This window comes from Aptenodytes patagonicus, chromosome 7, assembly GCF_965638725.1.
Source record: "Aptenodytes patagonicus chromosome 7, bAptPat1.pri.cur, whole genome shotgun sequence".
Lineage (NCBI taxonomy): Eukaryota > Metazoa > Chordata > Aves > Sphenisciformes > Spheniscidae > Aptenodytes > Aptenodytes patagonicus.
Genome location: NC_134955.1, coordinates 10,607,259 through 10,627,284, shown reverse-complemented (window position 1 = coordinate 10,627,284; position 20,026 = coordinate 10,607,259). Strand labels below are relative to the sequence as shown.

At 37.0% G+C, this 20,026-nt stretch overlaps 2 protein-coding genes across 22 annotated transcripts in view; one reads left to right on the top strand and one right to left on the bottom strand.

The window, feature by feature from the left end:
* The window catches only part of CYB5R2 (cytochrome b5 reductase 2), a 117,694-nt gene that overhangs the window by 11,707 nt on the left and 85,961 nt on the right, over positions 1–20,026 (top strand). For 2 of the 4 annotated variants that reach the window (XM_076343930.1, XM_076343933.1), the window contains 2 exons: positions 545–742; positions 12,695–13,038. In XM_076343930.1, coding sequence (XP_076200045.1) covers positions 545–717 — 173 coding nt within the window. In that variant the 3' untranslated portion in view covers positions 718–742; positions 12,695–13,038. Of the gene's footprint in view, positions 1–544; positions 743–12,694; positions 13,039–20,026 lie in introns of those variants that run through there. The other 2 variants (XM_076343932.1, XM_076343931.1) reach the window with 1 other exon arrangement.
* Positions 4,020–20,026, bottom strand: part of PPFIBP2 (PPFIB scaffold protein 2) — a 110,041-nt gene continuing 94,034 nt past the window's right edge. For 16 of the 18 annotated variants that reach the window (XM_076343920.1, XM_076343906.1, XM_076343914.1 and 13 more), the window contains 17 exons: positions 19,922–19,986; positions 19,598–19,666; positions 19,088–19,148; positions 17,156–17,197; positions 15,037–15,181; positions 13,403–13,435; positions 12,686–12,824; positions 11,877–12,005; positions 11,139–11,289; positions 10,846–10,957; positions 10,241–10,329; positions 9,158–9,280; positions 8,333–8,458; positions 7,303–7,491; positions 6,739–6,909; positions 5,057–5,122; positions 4,020–4,380 (listed from right to left, as the gene is read on the bottom strand). In XM_076343920.1, coding sequence (XP_076200035.1) covers positions 4,303–4,380; positions 5,057–5,122; positions 6,739–6,909; positions 7,303–7,491; positions 8,333–8,458; positions 9,158–9,280; positions 10,241–10,329; positions 10,846–10,957; positions 11,139–11,289; positions 11,877–12,005; positions 12,686–12,824; positions 13,403–13,435; positions 15,037–15,181; positions 17,156–17,197; positions 19,088–19,148; positions 19,598–19,666; positions 19,922–19,986 — 1,788 coding nt within the window. In that variant the 3' untranslated portion in view covers positions 4,020–4,302. The remainder of the gene's footprint in view (positions 4,381–5,056; positions 5,123–6,738; positions 6,910–7,302; positions 7,492–8,332; positions 8,459–9,157; positions 9,281–10,240; positions 10,330–10,845; positions 10,958–11,138; positions 11,290–11,876; positions 12,006–12,685; positions 12,825–13,402; positions 13,436–15,036; positions 15,182–17,155; positions 17,198–19,087; positions 19,149–19,597; positions 19,667–19,921; positions 19,987–20,026) is intronic. The other 2 variants (XM_076343913.1, XM_076343915.1) reach the window with 2 other exon arrangements.

Genomic DNA, 20,026 nt, shown 5'->3' with positions numbered 1-20,026 from the left:
ATTCAATAATATTACTGCTTGAAATCATTTAGCATCTTTCCTCTTTTTAATTTTTTTTTCTCTCATCACTTAACAACACAGCAGAACTTTTGTCATCATCAAACTTTGTCACCTCACCACTCAATCTCTTTTCTGTGTGGTTTTGTGTTTTTTTTTTTTTTTTTTTTTTTTTAAATGTGTTGGATGGCACAGATCTCAATACCTCTCCCTGCACAGCTGCCCCTGGGTGACCCCTCTTCACTGGAAAAGCTGATTTACTCTTCCTATTTATTCCTACCTGCTGTCTAAATTCTTTTAAATCTATATCATTTATTCACAGACATTCATGTCTTATCAACCAGATCCTCGTTATCCACATGCTTGCTGTCCCTATCGAAGGGGACATGTTTGATTTCAGTGAGAGATTTAACCCTCTCGTGGCTTGCAGTGATGGTGGCATAACTTTGCTGATTCTTCAGCTACTTTGTGGGTACCATGTATGCAGTTTAAAAAGGCTTCAGATTGTACAGAGATTCAAATTAATAGTTTAATTTCTTTGTTTCAGATTGGAAGTACAGTTCTGGCTTCGTCACTGCAGACATGATTAAAACCCACCTCCCTTCCCCCAGCAGTGAGACACTCATTCTCATGTGTGGGCCACCACCTATGATTCAATTTGCGTGTCAGCCCAACCTGGACAAACTTGGCTATCCCAAGAGCAGTACATTTTCGTATTAACACTGATGTCATCTGTTACCTTTTCGTAAGTACTGCATATTCTCCTACAGGAACAACTGGTATGTAACTGTGCAGTGGGGTTTTTGTGTGGTTTTTAACTGCTTAATGTAATTTCTGTGGTTTATAACTTCATAATTAACTTTGCATGTTTTAATACTAAGAAGTTGAGAGATCATCCTGAATTGTGTGGAAGTAACTTAGTCTAACCTCTTAAGTTAGTATGAAATGTTAATTCTGAGGAAAAAAAAAATAAGTGTAATCAGAGAGGTAGGACAGAGATAAAACCTCACGTTTGTTAACGTGGGTATGGAAAGTGGGAGAGGGCTATAAAACTGGACTAGGATTATTTGACTGTGCTCTATAGGTAATTCATTTAGTGCGTCCTGGGGAAGGAGAGTACAAAGAACAGTCTTTTTTTTTTTTTTTTTTTTTAAATGCTCTTTTACAGCCCTTTACCAGGGACTAAGAAGCAAGCCACAGTACGCTATCGAAAAAGTGAACAGAATTTGAGTAACATGCAAATTGCTTATTACCGTAACAGAAATTCTCATTAGTGTGAAATTTATTGAGGAGGATTACATAACTTCATGTTGTCTTCTAACAGCCTTAGCTAAACAATCACTGCCAACTGTACATGGAAGTTCTGGGCTGCATATACGTAACTATCCAGTGATGTTACGCTATTTGAATGTCATTCTCTAAGTGTAGTGCTTGATTTTTTGGCAGTTTCAGAAGCTTCCTTTGCTTAAGAGAAAACATGGCTTCTTACTTCCTATTGTAAGCTATGCTGAGTTGATCTTAAACTCAGCTCATGCCTCATCTCAGTGTTTTTACCACATAGCATTTAATTTTTAGTCTTCAGTGCCTGAAGTACTGCACGTTCATTTCCAGGAATTAAGTTTATACTACAGTTGTTTTAGGGTCTGACAAATCCCTGAGCCAGAAGACTTGTTTCTTCAGATGCTAATGAATATGTTTACTAAATATTTTTATTCATCTAAAGCAAAACCAAAGGAGGAATTGACTGGTTAAAAATTGACATATGGGTTTTGTACTTCATCAGTTACATTTGTAGCAACAATGCAAAGACAGACACAGGGATTCAGACTGTGATTCTGTTCCTGATGAGAGATCAGCCATGCGTATTTGTGTTAAAATCATTCCACAGTCAGCAAGAGATGGAGGAACATTCTGAATTTATTCCTAACAGTCAAAAAATAAGCATTTATGCCTGTTATGCTAATTAGGATTTCTTACTATATATATAAAAAAAAAATCAATAATTTTGTAGATTGACTATTTACATCTAAGTTAGCAGACCACCACACTGAGTTATAAATACATGATTGAAATCTGAAAATCTGCTTATCACAGGAATATGCCTGTGATATTAAGGCTGTCTCTGTTGGAACAGCTTATCCTATTTGTAGTGCTGTAATAAGTAAGTCTGCTGGCTAGTTAACCTGACAAAGTATTTCAAATGCCCATAGTACATGATCTGGTCACTAGTGTTGATTGCCAGATTAGAGATGTACTTGACTGGTCATTTAATACCTTTTATTAAGCATTTGTAGTTTGCTGATGTGTAGACTGACTTCTCAGTCCTCTGGATTTTCCATTATCATTTCATTGTTCAGTGATTGAAAAAAAATTGCCTTGGTTTTACCATTTTGAACAATAAAATCGTGTTTAGCTTCTAAAATCTGACCATACAGTGCAGGGTCTGTCATGAGAGGCTCATGGAGTGAGGACTAGAATAGGTCACCTTTAAAAAGTGCCACTAATAGCTCTCGAAGAGCCCTTGCTGCATACTCTGGACAGTACCTGAGATTTCCCCTTTATTTGGGAGGGTTGTGGCTGGGAATGACCTGCCCTCAGGCTATATTAATAAGTAAGTAAACCAACACCCTGCAGCCAGCAAGGAGAGAGTAATGCAAAACCCATCCATATTACATACTAAGTCTTTTCTTTACAACTGAGGAGATTTCTTTTCTGGCATTTCCCTGTTTACTAAGATATCTCGTTAATACACGAGAGGCACACATCAACAGATGCCACAAGTAATTGCCGCTGTAAAGGAGACGCTTTCTCCCTCGAACAGCCCCTCAAGTAAGTAGTGGGAGGCCATATTTCCCTCTGTTACAGTGCTGCAGTCCTGCCTAGCTCAGTAGAATAGCGACAGATCTATTTTATCAGGTGTTTTAAAGAAACAAAAATTTGTTTTATTGTGGTACTTGCTTGATGCTCCTTAGTCACATTTTTACACATCACAGAGCAGTAACGTTTGTCTCCTATTGCTAAATGAATTATTCTATGAAAATCTGAGAACTGAAAGTGAACAGCAATATTGTTTTACAACATCACCAGTTCTCATGCAAACATTACAAAGGTGTTTCTACTGCGATCTCCAGTCCTCAGGGCTGTTTGCAGCCATATGTTTAATTAGGTGTAACTACGTAAAGAAAATAGGCTTATTACCATCCCTGTCTTCCTGAGAGCCCGTTCTATGTTTCAGACCAGTCAGGTACAGGGAAAACTTTGTCTGAACCATTTTGACTGTTCAGAAGGCTTATGAGCATCCTGATGCTTGCACGTGTGTGTTGGTACTAGCCCTTTTAGACAAAATGTCAGTGTACAGAAAGAGCCCATTCAATAGTTCTAGTTAAAGAACTGCCATTTAAAACCAAACAAGGGATCATGCTGGAAATTCTGTTGCGCTTACCCTACAGAGTGCAGTGAACACCATTCTTAAAGTTACATTTTACATTAGTTAAGTAAGTAAGTGTTGTGATTGCTTCTTGATCGTGAACATCTTAGTGCACGTATAAAAATCACACGATAAAAAAAAATCACTTTAAATGAAGCACCAGCTTTTGAGTCCATCAGTTTTTCTGGTAGTCTCAAAGTTACATTTCCTGCTGTAGTTGTTCATCTTTTGAGTTAGGTAAAGATTTGTGAACATGCCATCTTGATTGGCATCCTCCTGATAAAACCAAGGGCTTGATGGATAGTATTATGGTCCTTTCTTCCCATTCTACACTGCACTTACTTAAGATAAAAAGAGGGCAGGACGTGCTAATGAAAGGGATGAGAGGTTAAAATCCTTTTATGGGAAACAGTCTCTGGCAAGACTGCAGTAGTAGTTAGTGAGCCATTACTGCTGCACTCACCAGCATCCATCTGAATTTCTAGGTGGCTCTGATTAGTCCACATTGTACAACAGAGTATTAATGATTCCTGCATTACAACTTAATTATAAAAATAAAAAATTACAAAAGATCTTTCATATAACAGTACATAAACATACCACGTAAAAGATGACTGAATAAAAGGGTAAAACGTATTGCCAGTCTTGGCTTTCCAGACTCTGGATGTGAGTACCACCTCTCTCAACACCTATTTCACATTACGAAATACAGAAAACAGCGTGGAGGAGAGTTACCTGTAATGCATTGCTACTTTGACAATATTAAATGCTACGTGATAAGTCTCGTTGGCAGAAAAGAGGTAAAGCTTTTCTGCACCACAGCATCAAGCTTCTCCTGGCCAGCCCTCTGGACAGGCATGAGGTATTAGTGTTTTTTGTCACGTTGAAACATCGTCTTCAAAGGTAGGTGTTAAAAATCTGCTGTCATTCAGCATTTCATCTTGGCTTAACATGGTCTGAAAAAACAAGATGTGAACGAGTAAGCGTATTCAGTTAGAGGCCTATAGTTAAAGAAATCCAAGTGTAATGAGATCAGATTCACAACAGAGGGAGTTAGAGCCACATAAAAGTAAAAGGAATTTCTTGAATATAGCTTTAAATAAACGATTATTTGCTTGAGGAAATTCTCACAGAGATTGTGTGTGGCATGTGACTCAACTATGTTATGTAATTCTTCATTATACCTTTCAGTCAACTTTTTTTTTTTAATTAGCTGCTAGGGAGTCCGGAATTAATACAGTGATTTTTTTTTTTGTTTTCCGTGGAGTTTTAGCTCATGTAAATTTTCAAGTCTGTACCTCTTTGCTAGACTTTCTGTGACTGAGGCATTCGATGGTGGTTACTTGCAAAATCTTTGAAGAATTGTTTTCATTTAAGGGGATGAATATCTGTCATTGGGTCAAAGAGATAGAATTCATGGAAACTTAAAATAGGCCTAACTGAAACTTAAATTCTAGTGTGATTTAAAAGCAGGATGTTTTTGGACTGTGAATGCACAACCAGGCTACAAAGAGGTATCTAACAAGAATAATGACCCACATACTCTTAACTACCACCATCAATGACCAACTTTCACTGAATCCCAGCAGAACACATTTGTGACTTTAAAACAAGAGTGAAATTAGTACATACCGTAAGATGGCTTATGCCTTGAGAAAGAGCCCCTATTTGCATTACTGTTCCTTCTGAATGTTCCATCTGTAAAAGTATTCAGGAACTAGTTCAAATCAGACAGTATGTGCAACTTTATCAACTCTACATGCATCTTTGGGAGGTATCTGTGCCTAGACAAATGAAGTTGTGGTATGTTTAAAAGCTCTGATTTCTGCACATTAACAAAAATGCCTCCATGCTATGAAGTATGTGAAAACGCATTTAACGATAGGAGGAGTGAATCCTGATTAAGGAAGATTGATTCCATGAAACTTGAGCTGTAATTCACACAAGAAAAGAAAAAGCTTAACTGATATTGTCAGTGAAGAGTAATATTTTCCAGACGGTGTAACACAGTATACTTCTGGTAGTTGTCTTCCACAGGCAAGCAGTAAGAAAGAGTCCTTCATGATACAGTCCTACCTATTCTTATATGAAAAGGTTATCAGTTCTAGGGCATTGAGATTTCACGGCATGACCACATGCTCAGAAGTCATGCTTAATTGAAAGACCATGCTCCTAGAGACAAATCCGTTATTTTTGTAACACTTGAACAACTGCATAGGGTAAGCTGTTGGCTCAAAGTTAATGCGTTCGCTTGCAACTCTTAACTGTGCAAGTGGACATCCATACTAAATTATAGTCAGGATTTGGTATTGTCCCCACTTAGGAACAGTACTTTATTTTGCTAAGGTGTACACTGAAAAAGACAATGGTTAGATAATGAACACAAATGAGATGTTAGATGCAGTAAACCATGCAAATGAAAAAATTACTTTCACAGTTAGTTAGTCTCTTCAATTTTGTGACCATTCTCTTATTGGGCTTAAAGTGTTTTTATCTCTCACTTAAGGTCACTGCAGATAGGACAGTTTACCCCAGCTGCCTCTGTCTGGCTCTTGTGTGTTGCCACAGTTCACACAAGCCTCCAGGAGCTCCATTTTTCAGGGTTTACATCCCTTTACACAACAGCAAAGTAAGTTGAATAAAATTTGATGGTTTTTAGTCTTCATTTGTCTGTATGATATCAAGACAGTTTCATTCACAAGTTCACTAGTACATAACAAAAGTGAATTATTTAAGTATTGGTTTATTAATAATCTTGTTCATTACTGATGCATTGTTTTCACATATACTGTCTAAGCATAACTACTCCCCACGGTACATAATGAAAGAAAATTTAGTTGGATTCTTTGATTAACGTCTGTTAAAAATATACAATCCAGTTGTATTTTAATATATATAACTTGATAGCTTTGTACAAATTAGTCCAAATAAATTTATTACATTAAAAACCACCCCATAAAGATAATGAAAAAAGTAGTGTGCCGTACTCAGATTATGAAAGCTAGAAGTACAAAAGTTTTGTGTTTACTGCAACCTCCACCTTAATTGTCAAAATACATCGATCTTCGTAGTGTAAAGGTGTTACATTCCTGAAAAAGGGCTTGAAGATGGATGAGTTTATTATTGTGTTGATTAAAAAAATTAGCCTGACATTCTTAGTATAGAACTCTTTCCAGTGTCCATAGCCAATACTTTCTCAACGAGTTCATGCAGATGTAGCAAATACTTTGTTATGTGCTAACATGTGGTTATTTGCAAGCTTTGGAATGCATGGAGAGGATGAGATGAGAATGGCATCAGTCTGTCTGTCCCACCTGGTCCAGTTCCCTATCAGTGAATGGACTAAGTCCTTTGTATCCACCATAGTTTTTCTGAGTACCGTTCGTAGCAGCTGCGTTTGTATCTATAGGACAAATGTAGTCTGTTGATTCATCAAATTTCTTTTTTCTTAAGTTTCCAAAATGTGAAAATCCAAGTTTCTTTGGCTAAAATAAGAAGACAATAAGTTTTAAATAAGAAAAACAAGGTTGTCCTTTAAACATTCAAAATCTTCTCCTTTTTGATTTACTGCTATACCCTAGTCCTTAAAGTACATAGATTCTGAACTAAATAAATTTATTTGTTTTCAAATTGGGAGTTACAGTTGATTTTAAATACATTTAGGTAGTTCTAAGAAAAGACAGAAGGGATCGCACGCTTATTTCAGAAGCTGATTTGAACAGATACAAATTAAATAATTTGGTACCTAGAATTAAGGAAAACGTAACACTCCTAGAAATGACCTCTCCCTGACCATGTTTGTCCCTTACTTTCTTTATAAGACAAGGGAGAGGAAGTCTGAAATTCTGAAAAATCTCCTTTTTAAAAGCAGTACGCACCCGAACTTTGGCAGTGGTGGTCAGAGGTGTGTATGCTGTTGACTCCGTTATTTCTCTTTTTTCTTGCTGTGCTTCTGGTCCTATTAATACGTTAAAATTGGTTGTTAGGTGGCGTCGCAGTAGGGTCTTTTGAGGTGGAATATTCAGCAGCATTGCCAGTGTGTCACCGTTGAAGCGAGGCTCGAGAATCTATTAAAAAATGGCAGAATATTTATTTTTTAATATGGTTAAATGTTTGCAATAGTGAACCATTACAGTGCTTATCAGAGGGACTGCTCATTCTCACTAAGCTATCTATATACATTAGACCTTTTATAACTCACTTGTGATACGATGCTCACTAGGGCTTGAATGGGAAATACATGAAAGTAGGCACTAAGAAATGCAGAGCATGATCAGGCAAATACTTATTAATATTTATCATCAAACCTTACATTTGTTTGGATCGAACAAATTTGTTTTCAGAATTTTCTGCTCTACTCTGAGTGTATAAACTTAATCTTAACACCATTTTTTCTATTTCATTTCTGCAAAAGTTCTACAGCACTAGAATCATGGTATTTCAGAACTCTGACTTTACTAAGCTGCAAATAGTTCTCAATGTTTTGAATTTAAAAAATGTCATTCCTGATTGCTGGCAAGACTGCTCTGAGTTCAGGACAGTTATTTACTGTGGCTCAGAATTCTATTAAAACCACTCAAACACTCAATGATGCCTTACCAGTAAGTAACTTTCCCACGGTACAGTTTGTTTTGTTTTTTTTTTTATGTACTGCTGTTAAACACTCATGCACAGCTCAGCTTTGATTATGAAAAATGCTTTAGCAGTTCCTTTTTTATTTTAGTTTTCCTTTGTAAAATTAAGATGCATGGATCAGATACAGAGGCTCTTTAGAAGGCCTGATCATGCTGTCATATTGCAGATGTATTTGCTTCCTCCTGCTTGACAAACACCAGATAAAAGATGTTTTATATTACAGTCTGTCAATGTTTATTAGATACGTAGTAAAATGTTAAAACAAATTCTTACAATCAGGCCACCGTGCACTCCACTTCCTCGAAGGTTTGGTGCATATTCTGCCAGATCGACTGATCTGAGCCATTCCATCACTCTGTGATTGGACCACTGAACTACTTCAGAAGGTGAAACGTTATTCTGTTAAAGTAACCAGAAAAGGTGATGACAATATAGCGCCTGCATTGTCACTGCATGTTCACAACATGTATCCTCAGTTCAGATAAAAACATTGTTCCTCCTCTTCCTCAAAGAGCAGTATTTTTTCCCCTGATTCTAAGGTCTTGTTTCTGTGCAAGGCCTCTTTCAAACATCCTCTGATGAGGTGGCAGGCATAGTCTAGTACAGATGAAACCCCATATATTGCATCAAGTAGTAGAACAATAGAGACTACAGATGTTGGGTGTACAAAAGGGAGCATTTTGAGAACAGTATTATTGCCAGTCTTTAATACTAAGAGAATAAGCTATGCTGACCAGGTAAGGCAAAAACCTTACAGTCTTTTGAGAGTTAAAAATTAGGACAGACAAGAAAAAACATTCAAATTATTCTCTCGGAAGTTGAATTAAACTTCTTTAAACCAAGCAAATAATTTCTAAAGGGAAGTGCATGAGATTCAACTAATAAGTGGTTCAAGCACTTAAGGAGTGAGTAGATTTTTATTATGGGTGAGTACGTTACATTCCAGAGCTAGAAGGCAGCGTATCTACTGCTTTAGACGCAATTCCCTCCTAGCAGTGATTCTATTGTATCATTGTACACTGCTAACTCTCTATCCCCTTTGGCTGGAATCAGGTAATTAGTGCTTGTTTTAATTAAATTACTTAAACATACTTTTACCTCCTCAACTGGTCTCCTGCGTAGACAGTGGGGGTTAAAACCGTTGACATGCAGCACATGAATGGCACATTTAATACTCAGATGATGCAGCTGACTGGTGACTTTCAGAAAAAGAAGGTCATTCTGTAAAGGAGAGAGCCTTTTAGGTGGCACAGAATACATACCAAAACAGGTACTTTCCCCAAGAAGAAAGATTTTAAGCTTGCTATGCAGTTTTATATAAACCACAGTAACTATGGTTTAGGTAAAATAAAAGCTTATATCCTAAAGAGGGTTTTTTAGGGTGGGGGTTTGAGGGGGTGTTTGTTGTTGTTGTTTGGTTTTTTGGTTTTTTTTTTAAGCATTGCACCATAGCAAGACCTGGCTAAAAAAAATGAAGGAGAGCTTGTAGCTTATTACGTAAAATCCAGGCTCATGGATAGTTTTAAAATATATGGACTGTTTCTGATCTGGTTAAGATCCTGTTGTGCGTAGGATCACTGCAGCTAGCAACACGCACCTAACCATGGGACAGTAGGGACGATGCTCCTATAACAAAGGCTCCTTAAGCAGCGTAGACAAGGCTGTACTTCAGATAACAGCTAAATTAGGCATTTTTTTTCATAGCACAGTTAACAAAAACAAATACTTGATTATCCAAACCTGGGCAGGGAAACTGTAAGAAAACACAGTGGCATGTGTAGTCCATGGTTTGCTGCTAATGTGGTCGGAGCTGTACGAATTACTGGATTTGCTGCTTATCTTTAGTTTACTGAATATTGATGCTAACGTGGTGTGGAGAACAACACACTCCAGAAGCTGCATGCAAAACAGGTCATTTTACCTTTAATCGTGGTGTGCTATATGATATTGAAAGAAAGACTTTGCAGAAGTTAGCTATAACGCTATATCCTATGACTTATTTTATGTACTTTAGGAATAGCAATCACGCATTAGACAACACAAATGACTGACTGACTACTGGCACTATTTGTGTCTTGCAAAAAATTCTTTAATTGCTCACATTCAAAGGAAAACTGTAAAATTCTTTGCTCATTCCGAAGTTAAATTTGGTTAAACTGAGGAAAAAGGATTTTAGCTTACCACAGTTAAGTACTGCAACATTCTCCCATCAACTCTGGATTCATGAAACTGGTCTTTGTACTGAGGTAAACCAATATCATCAAGCCATCCTGCAGATACAAGAACAGCGGTGTACCCAAATCCAGATCAGTGAGAATGAAGCCCTTCTCTCCTTCTTGTCTGGGCTGGCTTCTGAGTCATTCAGGTAGCTCGTTCTACCTATTCACCTTTCCAAAGGACAGTCTCTTACCAGAAGCCTAGAAGCAATTCCCACCAAACAGCTTTGTCCACAATACCTCTGTGATATTTTATATACAGCGTGTGACTGAGCACATACCTTCTGCCACATAATGTAGCTCTTGCCAGATTGAACCCTCCACCCCTGTTTACTTCCCTGCAATCTGAATGACAGAGTTCCCCTTGGAAGATCATACTGCATAGCTGTATATTTGGATGTCAAGAACAACATAAAAATCCTCATTCTCTGGAAAATTTTAAGATGTTGAAACTTAGTGCTCTTAAAAAGATGTTTGGTAACTGCTTAAACAAACATATATCAGGCAGCCCATCTATAGGGGTGGGGGAAATTCCTTTCCAAACAATTCCATGATAGTTCAAACACTTACGTGTCACCCAGATATGATCAAGTTGTGCAGACTTCTCATCTTGTTTTGCATTTATTGATTTAATGGCCAAAACTAATTTCTTCCTGTGCAGTGGATGCTTTATTCCCATTTCCTGCAACAATAACCATTACCAAATTGTTTGCCTTGCCTCTGGCTCTTTTCATCTCATTAGGTATCTACAAAAATAGATACTACGTATTTCAGAAAGGTAGAACTGCCAGTTGTTTGAAGGGGCCTGGTTGTACAGAATCAACATGTATGGTTGCTTGAAACAAACAGTTACAGATTATTACCTTTTCCATGTCCTGAGGTGTCGCAGTTAACAGTGTATGGCCTGAAGTCACCCACTGCCGTGCAAAAATGACATACTGACCGAGACCAAAGTCCTCAAGCCAGTTACAAACTCTTTCAGTGCTCCACTGAGCAAACGGCGCATTGTAGTCACTGAAAAGTACAAGAAATGTTTGAAACTCTTAAAGGAAAGAGTTATGGTTATTATCAGAAAGCTTATCGTGTGCCAGAGGCAGTACTACAGCCTATGTTTTAGTGTGCCTTGTTCTGTGCAGTCATAAAAGCTAACAGCCACTTTTGCAGTACGTGCCGTGGTACTAGTGTCCTGTTAATTTGGCTGCCCAGCCTCAACTCATGAACAGTTGGGGTGGGGGGGGCAGGCAGAGAATAAGAATTTCCCGTTTTCTGTTTGAAAAGAAGAAAAAGGGAATTGCTGAATCCTCATCACTTTGCAGATATTCCCACATAAGGTGATGGTAAGATTTCTTGTTCTTTAACAAGGTGAAATTTTTGACACTCCGACAAACAGCTAGTGCTGTAACCTGCAGTTGAAGGGGTGCAGATAGGCAAGCTGCTCAGGATACATTTCCTACTGGAGAAATTCTTTCCAGTTATTGTGGAATTCCACACATAATGAAGTACGCTGGGAAAAATGTATTTCACGAGAGGAGGGTTTGGCTGTTCAGCACATTTAACAATACCTTGCACAGCACATGATGCAGTAAAGAAGGAACCATTACCTTTTCTGGCCTTTGGTTTCCTTTGTTCTGGATAACCGAGGTCCAGCTGTTGCACGGAGACCACCTCTTCGAAACTCCGCCAAACCCAGGTCGTCTGCAGGGAAGTTACCTGACTGAGTTCTTCTTATTCTTTCAAGACAAGAGTGCCAAGAAAGTACTATTAGCTTGCAATAGAGAACATTTGTTTTGTATGGAAACTATAATAACAACTAGAAGCTGTATTAATCTTCCTGTAAACCACAAACATCTAATTCAAGTGGTAGCTGAAGAAGTTCCAGGCAAACACTGTCTAGACCTAATTCTGAGGGAAGAAAAAAAGCTCTGCAGAGCAGGCATAACCCTTCAACCCAAATAATAATCCGCACTGGAGGCCAGACTCATAAATGTCTGCTGTCCTGAAGCAGATAGAGCAAATACAGTAAAACTCAGCCCCTCTGCTTTTTGTTTCTTCTATTTTCTCTCATTTTTTAACCTGATGGCTTCTGTAATGAACAACTTGCTATCATTTAATTTTTCATAGCTAATGAAACTGTTGGCATTCTAAATTATTAGCATTATAATAAGACAGCAGAGTATTACTTCTTCCAACAGCATGACAGCTGTGAACACTACCACCCCATTTTTCTACACCCATGTGTACATAGAGACACACCCATACAATCACAGAGCTGCTTTCTCTCCTTTTCCTGAATTTTACTATATTCTTGCTGTAGATATTGTAGCTTTTCCTGAGAACTGGATTCATTCTCAGCCAAAATGCTTTGACAGGGAACTAAAAAAACCAAAACAAACCAAAAAACCAATCTTACTTTCCCCAGATTTTCTTGATCCCTTTTGGACTCTTTCTGTTTTCTGGAGACAATGGAGATTGTGGACCTGAATCCGTTCCCGAAGAAAGAGGTGAAAGGTCATCTGAGACTACGGTACCATCCACATTCTCTGTTTCTCCTGGGTTAAGAACAGTAATATAGTCACATTTTATACTGATTATTAACTAAGTTTTTATCTGGGAGACTAATGTTTAAATACAGAACATAATAAAAAAGTGAAGATATCTATAAAATTGTTCTTGTATTAAAAAAACATGCTCAGAAGGTGAAAAAAAAAGTAGCTGTACATTTGATACAAAAAAGAAAATAATAAAACATTGGGTGAAATAGTATTGTTATTTCAGTCATTTGTATTTAAATACATTATTTAAATTAATACAAGGTCTTCAGACTGAAGCAGACTCTTCAGACTCTTGCCTTGCCTATTCTTAATACCAAAACTCTTCCTTCAAGATCAGTGGGAATTTTTCTGTGACTTCAGTGAAAAACCAGGAATAAGTATCTGAAAAAAATCCCATCCAAATGCCATACAGCAAAAGCTGTTAGTTCATTTCAGTACTGCACTTAAGGAATTCAACCTGGATGGCCCACTTGGTATTAGTATCTCATAGAGAAGAGAAAGGGAGAGAAAAAGGAAAGGAAAAAAAATAAGCAGCAAAATTCATGTTAAAGTGGCATCTTGTTTGGATACAGTACCTAGCACTGGCGCACTGACACTCCTGATGCGATCTTCAGTCATCCCAAGAAGCAGAAAGCCAGATGAAGAAGCAAAGAAGATATAAAACACCAGCAAAATAAAGTTACAGAAGAGCAAAGAAGTAAGCTAAGCATTAAAAGCAGAAACAAAAAGAAAAGAAGCAGTTATGCTTGACATGAAAGTAAATATGCATTGACATGTACAAGCCCCAAGAATTCTGTACAGGTCATCTTGAAAAGATAGGGATGATCATTTATCTGTTTGTTTTTTTTAAAAAAACTATTCTTAGACAATTTTAACACAAAACATATACTACAGAGCTCCACAAAGCCTGCAGAATATCTGAAATGAAGCAATGTCTAAGATTACATCAGATTCCTCTGAAATATAGAATTGGAGGTGTAATGCAAGAAACAAACTAACTGCATAAAAAAATTCTGTTAATTCAGTGTATCTAAGGAGTCATTGCTTGTTTCTAGAAAAAGAACATTTTCCTTTACAAGATCACCCATCCTTGGATAATCCTGCAGTTGAAGACATAATAGCATGGCTCATGCATTGCCTACAATGTTGCAATCACTGAAAAACTCTTTTAAAAAACCCTGAACAACTCATAACCTATTGAACCAGCTTTTAGGACCATGAGGCCCTAAAAAAAACGTAAAACCACCACCAACCAAAAAAACCCCAACCAAAAAAAAAAGCCCCACCTCATCTTTTAAAGTGTAGGAACACTGCAAAATTGCAAGGCATACTCTTCTGCCTGAGCTCCCAAGCTCTTCAGTCCTTGGCAAATACCTGGTTCTGTGCCTCACTGTAATACTTTTTGTCAATAAATCCATGCTTAATATGTCACTGAAAAGAAATTAATACAGGCTTCCACACATGGCTGTGGAATAACAATATACTTGTACTTTCAAAATCCACTGATGTTTTTCTGCACCTAGCAAGTTAATTTTTCACTTGTGGGTCCCCACAAGCTACAGCAACCAACAGTGCTGATACTCGGATTTTTACCTGAAATGTGCACGTTAGGGCTAGTTATATTGTAAAGTTTCACACACTAAAATGCCGTGGGATGGCAAGGGACAGATTTGTTTGGTTTAATACACCCATCCAGTGTATATTTTTTAAAAGTATTGATGATGTACTTGGCTGTGCATTTTTGTTTACTTGCTTGTTTTTTAAGAAAACAGATCAGGAAGCTCAGGGGAGCATTGGAAGCGTGTCCGGAAAAAATACTGCTTATTCATATTGTCAATAAGTTTGCATCTCTAAAAGTTCCAATTTTTAGTTACAGATTTGTTGACTTTCAGAATGGTCTCCCCACAATCTTCAAAACAGTGTCTCTTCATTACTTATGCTATCAATGATGTCAGCAAATGACATCATCAAGCGCGACAGAAAAGAACGCTCTAACTTAAAACCATCCTTCACTCTCCAGTGAGCTAATGTGGAATATTTTTGGTGCATTGTTAAAAAAAGGAAGTAGAACTTTCCCTAACTGAATCATGTGAACATCATAGTCCATTGTTCTGGCACAGCAGATTATATACCATGTTTTGTCCCAATCCTCAAACAGTTTGCTTTCTTCCCTTCTACATAACCCTCTCAGAGAGGCGTGGATACATACTTAGGCCCAGGATGCTGTTGTCCTCATTGTCGTTCGTGCCACACCCATCCGGCAAATTATATGTTCCCTGCTCTCCGTTCTGTAAGGGTCGAGGCAGCTTTCCTGGCAAGGTTTGATACTTGCTGCCTTTCACAAGTGGCTTACTCTGTTTTTTTTTTTAAAGAGGGAAAACAAAAATAAATAAATAAATAAATCAAATCACTCAGAGCATTTGCAATCCAGTACACAATATTTTAAAAGTTGAAAAAAAGTATTTGAAGTTCACGGTTCAAAATGACACCACCCCCTCCATGTTCCTTCTTACAGATAATTCAATTTAAATCCAATAGTCAGCTGACAAAGTTTTCTAGCTACGACTCAGCCTTCTCTTCCCTCATCTGCCCCTTCCACTTCAGCCAGACTGTGTATTACATTAAAATATAATATATGTTGAGTATTACCTGGTTTTATCATAAGAATTTTTCTAGCTGTGTCGCTTTCCTCTAGGACCCTGGCACTATATAATAATTTGGTCCTTCCAAGGTCAACTTCGATAGTGCCAGAAATGCATTTAGTTCTCGGCCCATTCTTTGCTCTGTCAATTTTTCCCCCTATATTTCACCAGACTGTCTATGTTTCCACCTCACAATTGTATCTCGCTGGAATTCAAGCCAACAGTATTCAACTCAAATTTGGTCAAACATATTTGCCCATCACCACTAATAACAGTAAAAGAATCAACAATGAAGTTAGGCTACAGAAATTTCACTTTTGTAAGAATTAAGATCTTTTTGTATAGATAACATTACAAACGTGAGGTTTTTAAAAAAAATAATTATAGCTAAATATATAGTTGCCAAATATATAATTGCCAATTTTATGATAGAACCTAAGCACAAGGTATGCTTTTGATATATGCTGGGGGAAAAAAAGCACAGACTGAGCTGTATTTTAGAGCTAGTCTGAATGGCTGCTGACTCTACAATTTCTGTCCAGTCAGGCTAAAGTAGAGTCTAATGTATGCTTGCCTGCAGCTATGGTACACGTACACAGTGTGACTAGCATCAGTGAGATGACTTATGCTGGGAGGACCTTCCTCCAGCAACAGAGCTCACAAGAGGTGGTCCTCAAAGTCTCAGTATATTGTATTGAAAGGGAACCGGTATGTAGGGTTTGCTAAAAATAGAGTATTTCTTAATTTTCCTTGCATTCAGTTTGTCAGTGATCAACTACTTGGGAATCTTGCTCCTTGTACAAGGGTAGATTAGAACTTGCATATCCATCTGATAGTTTTGAGCCTAACAAGATACTATTCCAGTCAAAGTATGCGTTTCACAGAGGTACTTGTCTACGGTTTTGGAAACGGCATGTTGAGACTTCTTTGATACTGAATCCAAATGAAAAGTTGAAGGAGCCATCACTCTGAACAAAAATGTATATCCCACAACTGTCAAAACTATAGGAATATAGAGGCTTTTCCAGAGAAGCAATGAACCTGCAACTCCGACTGACATTAGTGGGAGTGGTGTACATTCAACGTGTGTTTTGGAATAAGCTCATATTGGTAAATGTTTCAGTATCAGAAAGGTGGTTACGTAGGAAAATTTTGTACTGAAAATATGCAAAACATATTTAGTATACAGAAACATATAGTATGCTCCTATTTAGTAATCCCATTCTAACAAAATTGTTTTAAAACATCTAAAACATTGTGACAGGATGATACATGAAACATTTAATGAGATAACCACTGGTTTATCTGTTCTTATTTCAAGGCCTAGAGGGATCTTTGTGATACTATAACTGCAGTCCGGATTCCTCAATTTCTCACCCCCTGCTCCTGTTTTGGCAACTGCAGGAGTACATCCTGACTTGTACCAAAAATGTTATAAGTAGAGAAATTGCTTATTAAATTAGCACTGTATTTTGAAATCGACTGACTTCAGCTTCTAACCTCCCATAAAAGCTTTTAGATAAAAAAAGATTTCCCTCTCAAATCCTTACCCCTGTTCTCAGAGTTTGTCAGTACTTGAACTATGCAAACATTTTAAAAAGAAAATGAATATAAAATGAAAACACAGCCATACCGTCACAGCACATCACAACAGATAAATGTTAAGAGAGTTTACAGTTAATATACCTCTTGTTCTACAACAGGCTGTACTGGTTTTCCGTCTACATACTATGGAGTTGCAGGGAGGGTAATTTCAAAGTTTTATGGAAAAAAGCAACAGACAAATGTTAGTATTAACATACATAACACAGAACATCAATTGTAGTCTTATTACTATAGTGATGCTACTTAATGCATTGACAATATATTACAAGGTCTTTTATCTCTTCATTTCATTTCAATAAAATATTTAATACTAAATGTGTTTGTTCAAACCACTCTACAAAATTTGGGCCCTGTTTAGTTTCTGTTGTGATTAAAGGAATTTTTCTATTTTCAGGCTTCTGGGTGGTCCCTTTAGACTTACTTTAAGCTGGGAACATAACAGTTGTTTAACAGTTAAAGGAACATGAAAATTACTGACATAAAAAAAGAACATACACAATACTGTATGTATCCAGCTGAAACCATAAAGAGCTGTGATAGAAATGAAGTGATAAAACTACCAGCACAGCTAGGTCAGAGACACCAATGTGTTTTGGTTTGTTTTATTATTATTATTGCCGGACGTAATTGGAATTTGAGTTTTGTGCAAAGTAGAATAGCTCCAGTAAACAGTGCTGCTAGCACAGGTTCTCTTGGACTTAATGCAAGAAGCAAAGTCTTGTCATGCTGAGTCAGCAAAACAAGTTTTCTTGGCCTTAGTTTTGATTGTAACTAATTCACATTTAGCCACTAGCTCATACGCATAGGGAGGTCTCATTTCTTTCACTAAGAAGCCTCATGCCTAAATTAGGGCAAACAATTTAAATGCCTTGCTGAACACGGGCCTGGCTTGCTACATTTCTCTCATATCCTTGGTAGTTTCTTGTTCCTCTACAGGACGATTTAATAGAGCAGATTTACAGCCTAAATGTGTAGGTACAGCCTTACCACATCATATCACAGAGACAAATTAAGTTTTTGAATTTAAGACAGGAAAATAATTTAAAAGTTATGAAAAGAAAACAGACCTTCATAAATTCCACATGGAATGAAACGTTAGTTCTGAACTGATTTGTCACATGTATGACCACAATCAAATGAGTGCAACACAAATTTCAAACATTCTATTTGGTCACTGTCATCTTCAGAGATTTAAGAAAAATTTAAGAAAATTTGAAGAACTGGAACAATTATATTACTAGTATCTGTTTTAAATAGCATTACTGGGTGTGGGTAATCTAGTATTAAGCCTAATTTGAGTACAGAAAGTGTCAATAACAGTCTCACAAAGCGTAACTACAAGTGCAGGAAAATTTCAGCATACATAATGATAAAACAAGCCTCTGGATCATAATGTAATGAGACTTTGTAAATTGGAAAGTCTTTATTCTGGAATGGAATTAAGCCTTTGAATTAATAACGGTGCTCCTGCTGTTTTAACTAAGGCAGCATCACTACCATCTTCAGGAATGCCATTTATATCAGAAGTCTAAGTTAGGAAGCGACACTCATATTTACATGCAAACACTCAAAAAGGAATCCTATGTGGAAATACCCAGTCCCAATATTTAATTACTTTCAGGATTTGCTGCCTTAACATTTTTAGCAATTTGGAAGTCAAAATTATTTTAAAAACACTTACCCATAAACAAAATAATACAGCAGCTCAACAAAATGACTCCCCATTAACATTATTTATTGTATTCCTCCTAAATATTTTTCTTCTCTTTCAGCTGAAAAGCTGAATTTGAGGATGCGTACATATGGGTGTGTCAACTAGTTTATTTATTGTAAGCTTGGCAACGGTGTAAAAAAAGAACCTGAACTGTTTTATCCTTAGGGCTTTTTTCCCCACATACAATGTTAGTGGTGGTTAGGATTACTATATGTGAAACAAAAAGAATATTTATACTTGACCTTTATCTTTTAGTCGTGATATTAAACACCAGAAATTGTCATTACAAATAAACCCACCTTTTCTAGGGATTCACTCTGCAAGTCTTCTAAACTACTTGACTTTTTCTTCTGTGGAACCCTTAAAACAGTGACAGGCAAAAAAGCAACAGTTAATGCAACACAGTATATTTGCATATGCCACAACTGTATCATATGACAGCTGTATATATATCACATAATGTCTGCATATAACAGATAATTCAGAATAAGGAGATTCATTTCTTTTGTGTATTTTTAGCCTAAACCTCATAGTATTGGGAACTGCAATAGATGAAGTCAGAAACAGCAACAAAGTATCTCCTTTGATCAACAATGAAAGGCAATAAGGCACAATGTGCAGTTTTAAACCTTTTATCTATAGATGACTTTTTAGAAGCTCTTAACAAGAAAAAGTAGACAGTACTAACTCTCTGTGAACAGTGTGCAACATTAAGGGCTTTAAAAAAGATTTTAAAAATGGAAAAAGGCAGAATTGTAAAAAAATTTCTGGCTGTGTTTTACATTTCAATTAAAGTTACTCATTCTTACCTGTTTACGATTTCCAAAGATTCTTCTTGTGGAGAGGTTAAATTAGTTGAAGATACTGGAATGCTTCCACTTTAAATCAGAATAAAATATACTGTTTTAAGTACTACAATACATATACCTTCTGATACATAAAACTGCTAATTTATTCCTGTAATTCAAACCTTATACAACTACATATTGCAAGTTTCCCTGGCAAACACTGCTTTCACAACTACCCAAAAGTTCTTGCAAAGCCAAGAACAGGCAAGACAACACGCCAACAGTTAAACAGATTAATACAAACTTAGGACAAGCCACACGGAAAACAAGAAACAAAGGTCTTGCCTGATTTCCATAGCTTTGTGTGGCACTGGAGAGAGCATAGCTGGTGACAATTCTCCTGAAGAGACCTATGTGAAATACAAGAGTTTCAAGCCTGTAACTCCAGTA